Source organism: Pecten maximus, chromosome 19 (genome assembly GCF_902652985.1).
Source record: "Pecten maximus chromosome 19, xPecMax1.1, whole genome shotgun sequence".
Classification (NCBI taxonomy): Eukaryota; Metazoa; Mollusca; class Bivalvia; order Pectinida; family Pectinidae; genus Pecten; species Pecten maximus.
The window spans coordinates 20861021-20876210 of record NC_047033.1 but is presented as its reverse complement, the minus strand read 5'-3'; the positions used below and the strand labels follow the sequence as shown (position 1 = coordinate 20876210).

Sequence of the window (15190 nt, the reverse complement as noted above, 5' to 3'; positions counted from 1 at the left end):
TTACTTCAGTGCTTAACTAGCTAACTACCCGACCAACTTCAATGCTTAGTTAACTCACTACCCGACTTATTTCATTGCTTAACTAGCTAACTACCTGACTTACTTCAATGCGTAGTTAACTAACTACCCGACTTAACTTCAACGCTTAACTAGCTTACTATCTGACTTACTTCAGTGCTTAGTTAACTAACTACCGGACCCATTTCAATGCTTTGTTATCTAAATATAATACTTGTTCCATCATAGTTAGATACTTGTAACATCGTTATACATATAGCTATCTAACTACCGGTCTTATTGGTATTTAAGGATTAAACTGTCTTTTTTTGGTGTCTATGGTCGATATAACTAGATGCCAGAGCTTTGCAAACAAACGTCATATTGTGCGCTAGCATCTGGAATCTATATCGGCCATGGACACCAAAACAAGACAGTTTAATGCTTATATTTACATTCTCGACATATTTGTTTTGTTATATTTGAAAATTAAAATTGAGTTAGCATAAACAATGCCAATATTCAGCGATTTCGTCAATGGGGTTCGACAAATAGAACAGCCTATTTTTTCAAAATTCATTTGTCACGTGCAGATTGGCAAACAAACAAGTGCATTGAAATAATACGAAAAAAAACACAGTCTGTTCAATTATTTTTTTATTTGTGTAAAATATTGTATAAAATGTCTTTTTGATACTTTTTTATTAACATAAAAAAACGATTTACGTTAGTTACAAGTAGTTCCGGAGGGTGAATATACTCATGCGCGGCATGGATTGATGTCACGTTTTGGGGTGTCAATTATGGTCACATAGACTGCAAATCTTTTTACTTAGTTTATATCGTGGCTTTGCCACCAAAATGTAAATATGCTTAGTTAACAAACTTTAACTTTAACAAACTTAACTAACAAAGTTACTGTAGCTACTAACCTGACTTAAAGTAATACATGTTTTACTAACTGCCTGGCCTATTTCAATCCATGTACATATCTTAAAGTACATGTTTTTTTTAATTTCATGTATCTTCTTATCAATGTAATTAAGTTATGCATTATATACCTGTATATATCGAGCATGCACTATATCAGTTGATTAACCAAGTCCATAAAACATACTGTTTTATGTGTCGTCGATATGTTTATATCATCTTTCTTTTAAAACAAAATGACTTAAGCTTACGATTTTAATCCGCACTTTCGTAGATAAGTATTGATAATATGCTGTTTGGATATGCGGATAAAATTACATGTGATGAATTACAATTTTGGAATCTTTGAATCCTGGTAATAAATTTTCTACTAAAAGTATATTCCATCCTTTTAAGTGGTTTATAGGGAACAACCAACCAATTGAAAAAAATAGACTTTTGAAACATCCCCTGTGTATAGAAAGTTGAGCCAGGGATAAAATGTCTGGCAGCCACTGATTGGCCAGTTTGTTATGAAGTAACACAATATATATGTAGCCTGATAGGTAACTATTCATAAGAAATGTTGATACAAATTTTGTAAATGCTATTGATTTTTGTCCCAAAATTTCAGGTAATACTAATTAACAGGTAAACATTTCAGATTTCTGAACTTTTTTACTGCGAAATTCGCCCATTTTCAAAATGGCTACCATGGAAAAAATTTGAGCTGAAGGACCCAACTTTTTTTTTTGATGACGTGTTATATGAGACCCTAAATTTTCGTTATAAACCATAATTGCAATATTGAATTCAAGAATTTTAATAATATACTCCATAACGTTGACACTAAAGTCTATGGAAAAACAATTGGTTGGTTGGTCCCTTATATTGGTGGTACAAAAGTATGTATCTCAATTTAACCCCGACTGTTCTTTCAGTATGGATTTGATATTTCATGGCTAAGTCTCGGTGTTCATGTCTTTTCTTGCAATAGTATTGACTTCTTTAGCATAATACATCGTAATATATACATTTCCCTTTGGTACGATATTGGTAACATGTTACCGATAATGAAGTAGTGTGCTCAACTTTTAATATAGAATATATCAAAGATATACAGAATATAGTATAATACGGCATTATCACCAATACTTAAGAGTATTTCAATTGAGATAAAAATCCACTAAAGCAGATATGTAATGTTGATAATGACTGAAGTATGAATTAGATATGCTAGCTGTGTTTTATCACACAAGAATGTTATACAATCCCTTGTGTAAGCCACCTGCAGTGTAGCATGCGAGATTGTTTCGGCGTCCTGACGTTCTTTCATACCGTCACGTGTTAAGTTTAAGTAATTTTTTATTTGACATCAGAATAATACCAGTGTTAAATGTCTATATGACTATTGGCAAACTTTCACTTTTTCAGACGTATCCCGTTGTTTAACTGTATTGCTAACGCCCTGTGTAGATGTCAACGAGTACGGAGTGTCAGCGGCAGACTGTCTCATACAACATCTTGGAATGATCCAACTTACATGACTGACGCCTCCTTCTCCTCCAAGTATCGTCGCCCAGGTGTCCGGCGAACGCTCTCCGACTCAGAAAGTACCATATTAGCTTCCGGCAGACATGCGTATCCGAGAGGGTCGACTCAACATGGTAATTTCAGGCGGTCAATTTCCAGCAGCAGTCAAGAGTTTAAGCCAATCGGATACCGTAGGCCATCGGGTCTACCGTTAGTCAAACGAAATTTGACTTTTGAAGATAACCACTTGTTGAAGTCTATAACTCAGCGACCAACAAAAACGATATGTGAATCAGAAATATTGTAAATATCTACCAGTACCCATCAAGTCTATAAGACTGTTTCATATGACATATTCCTCGTGATCCTGGCTTTTGCCTGGTCGTTTATCCCCTATTTTGCATTGTATTTTTGCATTTCAACGCTGTATTGTAAGACAGGAAGCAAGCAGTACATGCAATCCCCGAAAATAGTGTGTATATATTCATTTCCATCAGTTTAAGCTTCTAGACGGAGATGTATTGACAACATTTCCATTAGTTTGAGCTCCTAGACGGCGATGTATTGACAACATTTCCATTAGTTTGAGCTCCTAGACGGCGATGTATTGACAACATTTCCATTAGTTTGGGCTTCTAGACGGAGATGTATTGACAACATTTCCATTAATTTGGGCTCCTAGACGGCGATACATTTACAACATTTCCATTAGTTTGGGCTCCTAGACGGAGATGTATTGACAATATTTTAATCAGTTTGAGCTCCTAGACGGCGATATATTGACAACATTTCCATTAGTTTGAGCTCCTAGACGAAGATGTATTGTCAACATTTCCAATAGTATGAACTTCTACGCGGGGGTGTACTGACAACATTTTTATCAGTTTGAGCTCCTAGACGGAGGTGTATGGATATTGATTTCCAGTGGATTAAGTATGTGTACCTTGAAATGTTAATAAAAAGCTCCCGTAACAGTAATGATAGAAACAAGGCGCGGTGTAACTAATATCCTCTAATACAGAGATAGAACACCTTTGACCGGCAAGAACCTGTATGACCAACTGGGACCGGACAGTTACCTGAAATGAACGATCAATCTTTATCAAAGTGAAATATTATAATTCTATTTAGCATTATTGGTGCATATTTGCTATAAATGTTGTAAAATGTTTTGTAATATGATGAAAATGATTGTGTTTTTTAATACAAGATTACAATGAAAGGACCAAAATGGTATCTTCGATACCCGTCCAAAAAGTCAATTTAAATAATTTTGATAAAATGGTCATTGGTGATGACAATCTTTGACAGGATTTTAAAAATGTGAATATCGCTGTCTTGACTGATTGATTAAAAATCATTAGCATATTTTTACTTCAAAAATTATCATGTTGAATGTTTATGATATATATACAGTGTAAAAACAAAAATCTATATTTTTATACACATTAAGGAATGTCACAGATGTATTTTCTATACATGTTAGTCGCCAATAACTCACCTTGTATAACTTATCACTAGGAGACATTTCGAGAGAGGTTTAATGGAATCCGGACCAAAAACGCTTAATTGTTTTTTTAACCTTAAGACAAACAATAACAGATGAGCACAAATCGAACATGATTTAGATAATTATAAATGTGATTATATTGTGTGAATTTATATTGTTTTCTTAAGATGTGTAAAAGTCTGTAATAACCAGTGGAGAAAAGGTGTTTCTATTTGTTTGAGAGCAGCTTCTTTGTGTAACTTTTGGTCATAATGTTTAACCATTCGTCGTCAAATATTTGTGCATAATGATACATACATACATACACACATACATACATAAATTAAACGTTAATCAACGGCAGTTTGTGAATGACCGGTACAAACGCTCTCATTTAAAGTCGGGTATATCATGTCACCCCAAATCGAGAGTATGGAAGGCCATGTCGGGAGCATCATAGTAAATATATATATATATAAGAGTACACGAAATGGTATTGGTTCTCCGTATTAAATAGCTTTCTTTAAGTCTGTCCTCGTTCTACACTGTAAAGTCAAACGACATACAGGGGAAGATTATAAAATGTCAGTTGCGGTGTAAACATGTTGATGGACTTTTGTATGGCATTTCAGTGTGAAAACACTATAAAAAACATTCTTATGTAATTCTAGCATTCACTTCAATCGCGTGACATTAGTTGTTGCAAATGTAAAACTCATTGCACTGTTTATGATGCTTTCAAACTGCCAGTAGACAAATTTCTCCAATTTTTTAAAATGTTGTTTTATCCTCCAGCTCTAAATCATCGACTATAAGAAGGGTAATGATCCCCATGGGATTGATAACATATCATGCTTCTTGGAGAACACAACAAATATTTCGGAAACTCGAAAATGTACGAGTTTACAGTAATACGCACAAAAAACAACATTTTTCTTGTTTTACTGCTGGACAATGTCGATTATAATTCTAGGTCAAATTTCATACTATAGTTAAACATTTGTAAGTTGTGTTGTTTACTGTGATATTGTGATTTCTGGTTGAAAAAATTAGCACGTGCTGCTAATTATTTTATTTCGAAAATTATGAAATATATGTATCATGTGTATAGGTAAGATGTTTGTAACATATTTCGTAGTATATTGTAAATTTATATTAATATATATATATATACGTGTTTAAAATTCGACAATTTACTTATCTGTACTGTCGTTATTACTACTTGATAAATTATACATACAAGTGTAATATATAATAACAAATTCTTGGAATAAAATCCTGTTATATTCTCTTCACGTTCCGGAAGTGGTCTGTTTATGTGTTCGGTTTTGTATTATTTAACGTCCCGTCAACATCGATGGTTATTGGATGACTACTTCCCCTGTAAGCGGACTGTAATATATTGTTTCCGTTCAACAAACCATTTTATTTCCGTCATTTTGATATACATATGCATTTGTTTTTACTTTATAAACATCCATGTTTTGTATATCATATAATAACAACACACGGATAACGTTTCAAATGTTTTATTTTACTGTGGTAGAACAATGACACTCCAGTGTCGTGTGCAAAGGGAGGTAGCTCGAGTATAAAATATGGATTGGTGAATTGTGAGGAGGGAGACATCCGGAACGAATCAGACTGTCCCTCCCTTATTCGACAAAATTCAAGGATTGTGTGCCTAATGCACAACATGACCATAGATTCAAAATGCCAGACCTCATCATACATTCTCGACTCGTATTGGACCAATTCCAATGAGCCAGAAAGGCTATGTCACTTTGACAGTTCTGTATTAAAAAGAATGTTTAATCGACTTTCCATGTGTACCTAATTAATATTATTTAATACAAATATACTCGCATAGGATTATTGGATGGAATTTTTGCATAATTGAACAGTTATGGATAGCATGCTTAAAGTTATGTAGGCATTTAATGCATGTCTCTATTATAATGATATCGTTTAAATTTCGTTATTAGCGGTGAAAAAGATTATTGGATTTTCAGAACATAAAGCATCTCAATGTAATTTGTAAAGATTGTACAAAAAAGCCATTTGAACTGAAACTGCTTAATCTAAGGTATGCATTTTAACATTATAACAAACATTTATAGAATCTAGGGCATACATTGTACAGTATACCAAACATTTAAATGATATTGTCATCACACTGTAACATAAATAGATTGTTTTTATCATAATACTGTGTAAACATGTATTGATGGATGTCATTTGTACAAAATACACATAACAAAATGTATTTTAAAGACTTGATAAAAAGATACCGTACATGTTGAATAATATGGCCAACTTGTATGCTTAGTGTATTTGTACCAACATATATATGCTACATAATATTATACCGAAAAAACCCTAAAACAAATGGATACTGATATGAACCATGACATTTTCAAAGAGGCTCAAAACAAGTCTTTTCCTTTTGTGTACATAATGATCGAACATCCGCTTAGCATTAGTTTGTTTCAGCTGTTTTAGGAATTGCACTCTGTACACAGAATTGAATCTATCTATTCATAAGACAATTTGAAGACTCAAATTCATTTGAATATTATATAATCATATCACTCTATTGTTTTGATTTTGATCACATCCACTACACACATTTATGCATAATTTCAATTCTATTCAAGGATCGCTTACAAGTATACCACCGACTGTCAAATGTCCTTCACATCAACACTTAACATTACAATAGTTTCCTGTGAAGATGTATCTTATCTATTTGAAGTTATTTATAATCAAATCCCTCATTACCAGTGGGTTTCTTTTAGTACATGTTTATAGCATAGTTTACTTCATTTTGGGATTTAAAATTATCCAGATTTCATCTTTCAATTTTTAGAATTATCCCGTTGTTACAACCGACCCAGATACACCCCTTCCGGTCAACAGTGATGCATCTTGGTCCTGACTGTCGAGTGCTCTCGTCCAATAGAACAACAGCAGTATTGTTTTTCTTTGGGAACATATATATCCTGTTATTTATCTCATCGGTAACGTAGCAAACATTTTTGTCACATGCTATCCCTAAGGGGTCAACGGAACCGACACCCTCACCTCGCCAAGACCATGAAAACAATCGATCCCTTTGCTTATCTAAACAAATGACGCGATGGTCATCGGTTGCCATATCAACAACAAATAGTTCGCCGCCATCAACACTCGCGATTCTATATGGTAATGTAAGTGGTTCCCTTTCCGCGTCATTTGTAATTTCCATCAGAATTTGACCTCTTCCGGTCATTTTAACAATTTTACAAGTCTTGGTCGATGACGTCACAGCACAAACTAAAACTCTGTTCTCATTATTAACACAAACGCCCTTTGCGTAGTACGGGTATAAATCCGCAATCGTCATCATTCTGTCGCCATTGGAAACGAGTCGCTGTACGCAGGTGTCCATGAATCGAGTGAACACAATATCAGTATTCTTATAAAGTGACATACTCACAACCCCAAACTCCGTGTCACAAGATTCCTTTAAGATTCCAAGATATTCATCCATCAACATTAAAAATCGATTCCCGTCGAAAGACACCCAGATGTTGCCATTGTCTTGTACACATAAGGCCAAGATCTTCCGTGTTGTTTTCGTTTTAAGATATTTAGCTTTTACTTCGTAGATTACTTTCTCGTCCAGGTTAGTAGAAGATGGATATTTTAGTTGACCGAAAAGTGAAACCAATTTTAACTGATCAAAGTGTTCTGGTATACTCAAGGTTGGTGGATGGCATCGGTTTATTTCAGGACATTGAAAACAACCTTCTTGGTCGCTTAGCCTCTTCGATAAAACATTAAGTGATGATGCAGAATCGCAGCATTTAAGTTCGAGTTCGGTATTTGTGATCAGTGCATTTAAAGCGGTCATATCTTCTTTCATCCCCACTTGATTTTTATCCTTTTTAAGAGTTTCTTTTCTCTCAAATATGGCAATTTCTTTCAAAAGATCTTCCTTCATTTTGTCAACTTCCTGACATAAGATGCTTGCTTGGTTGTTCACATCCTCATTGAGACGTGCTATACATTGAGTAAAATATTCAGAGAATCTCGAATCATCGCTCATCGCTGTCCTGTATTTTAACCACATTTCTCTAAATTCATCAGTTTTGTCACGAATTTTCTTCTGGGTACGACCCATAAAGTCGTCAATAGCACACCAGGTATGTTTCTTATGACGACCTGGAACGCATTTTATACAAATTACTGAAGCACAGCTTTCACACCAATAGTCAATGGACATACCCGGATGCACAACACACAAGCGTCGGCTCTCAGATATTTGTGTGTATTTTGCCTCTCGCATTGGAACGATGGAATGGGATTTTGATTTCTTTCTTCTCAAATGATGAGCCTGACATCTATCACAAAAGTTTAGCTGACATTCTTGACAGAACCATTTTACTTCTTCATCTGTTTCACAATCACTACACATCAGGGCAGAGAGATTATCTCCATCACACACATCCACGGCGGCCATGTTTGTACACTATTCATTACGTTGTACGGAAGCCCGTCGGTGCAAAGGAACCATGTCATTTTTTTTAAACAGAAACAATGTGTATAAGTAACCACTACTTAAAACATCTTTGAATATCTTATGAGTGTAACTCGTCATCTTAGTAATCAAATCTTGTTATCCTTTTTTTCTTTTTATTCATTCAGACGAGGAAGATACCGATTATCTTTTTGCGATATTAGAAATATCATGTGTGCCTCTCTGCTGTCATTTCATTTTTCCGTTTAAACAACCGACGTATCATAAAGCCCACAAAGTCACTGCTGCCCACTGGTCCAGAACGAATCCGACACTGGGTTAAAAATAGTATAGAATAGACAGAATCTGGATTAGGCAGAGCTAAATTACTATAAATAAGGAAAGAAATTTTAGGGACCAAATCATTGGACCGGTTTCGACAAAGATCCGGTTTGGACCGAGTCCGGTTTAGACAGAGACCACGGTATGTCAATTATTTGAATTATATAAGAAATTTATTGTTAGTTTCTTATAAATAAAAAAGTTGATAAAACTAAGAACACTAATATTTACATTCTAATATTCTAATTATTTACACTACATATTGATTAAGGGAGATTTCGCTTATGTTAGGACATCATTTGATGCATTTATAAAATGTGCATAGAAGCACATGCTTTTGTTCTTATGGAAATCGTACGTCCCAATTTACTGCATAAAACAATGCTATGTATTTGTGGGTATTCTTTATAAATCTAGCTAGGTCGAATCTCACGTGGCACAGATTGCCTCATAATAGGTTTCCTAGCGAATGGATTTTTTTTCTTGTAGTTGTTGTTGTTTTTTCGGCATAGCTGTATAACATTCTTTTGGCCCCGGATATTATGCGACAGGTGGCGTTACTGGTCAAGATGAAGTATGTGATTGGTCAATGTAGCGGTAAATGCAAAATGCAGAAATGTAGTTAAAAACGAAACAATGCAGTTAAAAACGAAACGAAGTTAAGATTGATTGCAAGCTGAATAAGTGGATGTATCTTTTCAAATAACACATTAATAAAATTATTTTCCGATTCAAATGCAATCCTATTATCACGAAACATGATTCAAACTGATATAATTGTGTTTTTACATTAAAAAGTGACAGGAAATAAACTTAGTGTGTTAATATCAGTCTTAGATGTTTCAGTCGAACTTAATGATGTATTAAGGCTAATTGATTGTAGAAATAAATACAACAATAATATCTACCCATTTCTCACGTTTTGGATAATCATATCTCGCCTTTTATATATATATATATTCTCCCTTTTCTTGACTGCTGGTGTGTCTAACGCCCGGTAATATCTTGAGAACATTGAAACCTTCACAATTATACCAGTTTATTATTCACATTTCCTGACCAGTCTGTATCATTTAATACTGAAACCTATTGTTTATTTAGACTGTTTATCGACGTCGTACATTCTAAGTTTACTATTATATGACACAGTAAGGCTTCCATACATAATGACTTACGGGGGCGACCGTCACCATTTCAACACACTTAACGCTCCGTCAGACACTAAGCTTAACTAAAGGAGTCTGCATACAAATTCAAAGCACTTCCCCAGCTTGAAAACTTAATATTACACATTACTCTATCTATGCTTTGTATATAAATATTTAAATATATGTTTACTTCTCCAAAGGAACAAGTGTCATGTTATCATTATCTGCACTAGAATATTGACAAAATATCATACACATTAAGTTTCATTTAACCTGCGTTAAGCTAACCTTTCCTTGGTAGAATGTGGTTGATAATACAAACATCTAGACATACAAGCCTAGGGTGATTTACCTTCAAACGTATTGTTAGATTCAAAATATAAACACACACACACACACACATATATATATATAAACAACATTTTGAAGTGAAAACCTTGCTTCTATTAGTTAATAAGAAGTCGCATTAACACAGATTAAACAATATTCCACATGCATGAAAAAAAAGAATTATAAGCATATGAAGCTAGATATCTTTTAAGTAAGAATGAGATTCATTCTTACTCAAGATTATTACTATTTTAAGTTTATTGAATGGACATACATGTAATTAGATACAATGTTCTATAAAAATTCATCCACACAATACACAGACGATTCTGTTTCCAATAACATGACCGTGCCTTATAAACCTATACTTTATGTATCATTATTACCATACAACACTATAATGGTTTAAGGTAGGTATAGGTAATTTAACGAAATACTGACTTTGTATCACCAATCGGAATTATTTATATTTTTCAAATTATAAATCTGTTTTCTTTATCGGTCATTTAGAAAGCTGTGAAGTATTAACGGCTGTTTAAACAAATACATCTCAATGCCAGTTGTTATATTGGGTTAATATATATTCTGTAGAGATACATGATAAAGCTTCCTCAATACAACACAGATATATACACATTTACATTGTACATAGCAAAGCATGATTAGTCTAGTCCCTTACATAACAAGTCTTTAACAAACAGGAAAGCTGCTCTTGAACCAAATAACAATAAACAACAACCATCGTATACATTTAAATAATTACCAAATAACAATAAATAACAACCATCATATACATTTAAATAATTTAAAGGAGTAAACTATATATTCATTATAATGTATTTTTTTTAATTAAAGACAGTGCTTAATACTTTTTGTATGTTGCCGATTGGAGTTGTTTTTAGAAGATGTGTTATACATTTGTGTACAGAATTAAAAAAATTAAAAAATGACCCTGGCTGTTAATAGGACGTTAAACAAAAAACAAAAAACAAAAAATCACTCGTATTACCCGTAATTATCATATTTCATATATGTCATCAATCAAATGATATCAATATATATTATATGTATATAAACTAATTTTTTTTCATCACAATCAACATGTATTATTCTACATAGTTATCTATTTGATAGTAGTATAATGATAAACTACAAGTTTACAATAGCTCAGGGAAACTTTTAAATGTTATTTTTAACCTTTTGGAAATTACATTCACTGTGAAGTATACGGTACTTGTATGCTTTGTATAACACCAAATGTGTTTTCTAATGCGAACAAACAAGTAACATTAACGTTTGAAAACTAAACAATTAAACATTTAAGCTATCAAATTAAAAATATTTTATCTAGCCCGAATTTTAAACGATCGAAAGAGAAATGTCAGATATTGATACAGTTAGTTAGAATATAAGGTAAGGTATTTTGAATACAATTCTACGACAAATCTCAAGCAGAATTATACATACATATGTAACCATATATACATACATATGTCTATATATTTATATTTACTGTATGTATACGTGTACAATGACGACAGCGAACAACGATTAGAGTTTGTTTACGGTTTTATCATTATCCACACTACGTGTCGGTTCCATAGTGTGGAATGTTTTGGGGCTTGGCCCACTAGAGCACACTTGTAAAGTAAAATGGCGGATAAGAGCAGTGATATGTTAGACGGGAACTGTGACATATGTGAATCGGAGGAGGAAGTTCGGTGGTACTGTACTGACTGTAAGGAACTCTTATGTGACAAGTGTAAAGCATATCACCTCAAAAACACCAAGTTAAAAAATGATAATATTATACCAATCGAGGACGCTAAGGAAAGTCTGGAGGTTACAAACCGGAACGATCAAAATACATGTGTCAGGCATGGGTGTAAACCGCTCGATTTTTACTGTGAGGCATGTGACGACCCTATATGCAAAGATTGTTTATCTGAAAATCACCGTTCTCATCAGTGGAATACCAAAGAACAAAGCATTAAATCATTAAAAACCGTGCTAAGTGATATCATACAGATATTTAATGAAAAACTTGCAAAATATCGAGACGTGGAAGAAAAAGACAAAACAATGCATGATTTCATCATCAAACGACTTGCAAACTGTAAGCAAAATATTACTGACGTTGCAAATGTGATTTGTGAGGAAACTATGAACCTCAGGGACGAGTACCTTCATGAAATCAATTCAATAGAAGAGAGGGAAAGGTCGCGTTATCTTGACAAACAAAACAAATACTTATCTGAAACCAAGGAACTTAAAACATCAATTGAAGATATAGGTAAGGAACTCAGACTTAACAATATTTTTCATCTCCACGTTCTTTCAAAGGAAATGAAAACAAAATCTTCAGATTTTCAAACACCAGAGGAATACAGAGTTTTACCACCTTCGTTTGAAAAAGTAGCATTTCACAAACCGAAATTAGTAGCTTTGTTTGGAACGTTGAAGACCCCAGAAGATATAAACACCTTTAACGATTTATCTTTGAACCTCAAAGTTACACATCTTCAGACTAATTTACGAAGGAAGATAATCGCCTTATGTCCTCTTGAAGATGGAACGGCATGGCTGTCCTACAGCAGAAATGGCGACGATACCGAAAGTACTAAACAAGAAAAGGGAGACAGACAGCTTGTTCGTATAGACAAAAACCTTCATGAAAAAGCTAGGTCATGTCACATCGATCGAGAAGTTGTCAACATGGCCCTGTTGGAATCTAAGGAAATCCTCTTCACTTGTTTTATGGATACCCGAATCAGAAAACTTTCTTGCAATGGAAAGAAGTTGTCACAGTTTGCAGACTTGTCTCCAAATTACGCTCGAAGTGTGTGTGTGCAGGAGGGAGACGCCGAAGTGATGGTGTGTGGGAACGCTCCTAATTCTTCAGGATTAGTTGAAAAGAGCAAGAATGTTGTTGTGCGGCTATCAGCTGCTACTGGGACGGTTCTTCAGGAGATACGATTGGATGATCATGACCCGGAAGTGTTTCAACTCCCTTACAGAGTCACCGCCTTTTCAACTGGTGAGATTGTGGTAGTCGACAGGGCCCCTAATGATCACCGTGTAGTTTGTGTAGATAAAAGAGGTAGATACATATACACGTGGAGGGGGGAGGGCGTAGGTGACACTGACCCATTGGATATCACAGCTATAGGGAGCAAAAAGGTGTGTCTCATAGCCGATGAGTCTTACAACAAAATATATGCTCTGTCGAAGGATGGCTGCAGAGCGAAGGTGCTACTTGACAAGAAGAAGCGCGCGATGGGACCACGTTGCATAGCAACTGACAACCAGGGAAGGGTTTGGGTTGGGTGTGACAAAGGACTCATTATACTCGGGGAGATATATGCTCCATTTATGAGAAGTGGCAGCAACAGAAGTGCTCACTATTCTGTATAAGAGGATAATATGCTCTATTTTAGGTTACACTGAAATCACGTGGCATAATGTTTAATTATCTATTGGATTCATATAATTAATTAGAGTTGTGATGTTGAGACTAGGTATACAAGATTGTTTACGGAAACAATTTTATATCACGACCAATAACAAGATATGTGAAACAAAGCAAGGAAGTTAAATTACAAAGACTAGCCTTTAACCAGCAACAGACATGGAATGACGTACTCACCTCGTTGTGGTGACGTACACACCTCGTTGTGGTGACGTACACACGTCGTTGTGGTGACGTACTCCCCTCGTTGTGGTGACGTACACACCCCGTTGTGGTGACGAACACACCTCGTTGTGGTGACGTACTCACCTCGTTGTGGTGACGTACACACCTCGTTGTGATGACGTACGCACCTCGTTGTGGTGACGTACTCACCTCGTTATGGTGACGTACTCACCTCGTTGTGGTGACGTACACACCTCGTTGTGGTGACGTACACACCTCGTTATGGTGACGTACATACCTCGTTGTGGTGAAGTACACACCTCGTTGAGGTGACGTACTCGCCTCGTTTTGGTGACGTACTCACCTTGTTGTGGTGACGTCACACCTCGTTGTGGTGACGTACACACCTCGTTGTGGTGACGTACACACCTCGTTGTGGTGACGTACTCACCTCGTTGTGGTGTAAGACTTCCGAAGCTCATTGAACCATGGTTGTTACTGATTACCAATATAACTTGTCACTTAAGAAATAAAATACAGACTTATATCAGTGTATAGAGACTTGAAAAAAAAACGTGTTTAATTGTTCTAATATGTTGTATTTGTATTATTGTAGGGACACCTTCGTTATGAAAAATAAAAGTGATTTAACGGAAATATCTGCATTGCTGTTATAATTCAATGTAGAGCTGACCCGGCTAAATAAATATCAAGTGAAATGTCTATGGAACTAATTACACAAAATTAATTAACGGAATAACTAGGGAAAAGCGCAATGCCGTAAAATGATGGTCATTCGTTTATGTTCATGTTTAATAATAATTTGTCAAAATTGCAAGGTTAGCAACAGGTTTTGGTTTATTAAATACTTAATATTTCAATAGATAGTGTATCCAAAATTGTATTTCAAAGTCATAATCTTGAGTGTTCAAATTCGTGGCTGATTGCCACGCAAAATGAATTATGAATTGTATAAAGACCATGGAGTTCACAAAAGATAGAAACAATTGTGGCATTCGATGAAGAAATTAGTTTGTAGTCAGGTAAATATCAAAACGTTACACATAGTATTTAAGCTAGAGTTTATACAAATGATTGACAGGTGACATTTTAGTACTCAAATGGTCACATTTCAGACAGGTGAGACAATAGCTTTATTGTCCTTTGTCCGAGACTAGATAATTTGTAAATGTAACATTTTTACAAAGAGAAATTGGACGGTGAAAAAATCCAAAATTTTAAAAAAATTTAAAATGTCCAATAAATGTATATATTACCACAAATTACATAAAATTCACCATGAAATA

The 15190-nt window shown here is 34.7% G+C and overlaps 3 protein-coding genes across 3 annotated transcripts in view; 2 read left to right on the top strand and 1 right to left on the bottom strand.

Moving 5' to 3' along the window:
* Nucleotides 1-5125, top strand: part of LOC117317465 (cardioacceleratory peptide receptor-like) — a 98760-nt gene extending 93635 nt beyond the window's left edge. The window contains exon 11 of the mRNA XM_033872276.1: nucleotides 2341-5125. Coding sequence (XP_033728167.1) covers nucleotides 2341-2746 — 406 coding nt within the window. The 3' untranslated portion in view covers nucleotides 2747-5125. The remainder of the gene's footprint in view (nucleotides 1-2340) is intronic.
* A 316-nt stretch (nucleotides 5126-5441) lies between these two features.
* On the bottom strand, nucleotides 5442-8441 carry LOC117317918. Its single transcript, XM_033872885.1, has one exon. It carries the CDS (start codon nucleotides 8430-8432, stop codon nucleotides 6780-6782), a length of 1653 nt encoding a protein of 550 aa, XP_033728776.1. The 5' UTR covers nucleotides 8433-8441; the 3' UTR covers nucleotides 5442-6779.
* A 3423-nt stretch (nucleotides 8442-11864) lies between these two features.
* Nucleotides 11865-14540, top strand: LOC117317997. The gene has a single exon (XM_033872966.1). It carries the CDS (start codon nucleotides 11903-11905, stop codon nucleotides 13661-13663), a length of 1761 nt encoding a protein of 586 aa, XP_033728857.1. The 5' UTR covers nucleotides 11865-11902; the 3' UTR covers nucleotides 13664-14540.
* Nucleotides 14541-15190: the final 650 nt, after the last annotated feature.

Bases quoted from the DNA above. Each gene is read 5' to 3' on its own strand.
- LOC117317918 (XM_033872885.1), bottom strand. From the start codon at position 8,432: ATGGCCGCCGTGGATGTGTGTGATGGAGATAATCTCTCTGCCCTGATG.
- LOC117317997 (XM_033872966.1), top strand. From the start codon at position 11,903: ATGGCGGATAAGAGCAGTGATATGTTAGACGGGAACTGTGACATATGT.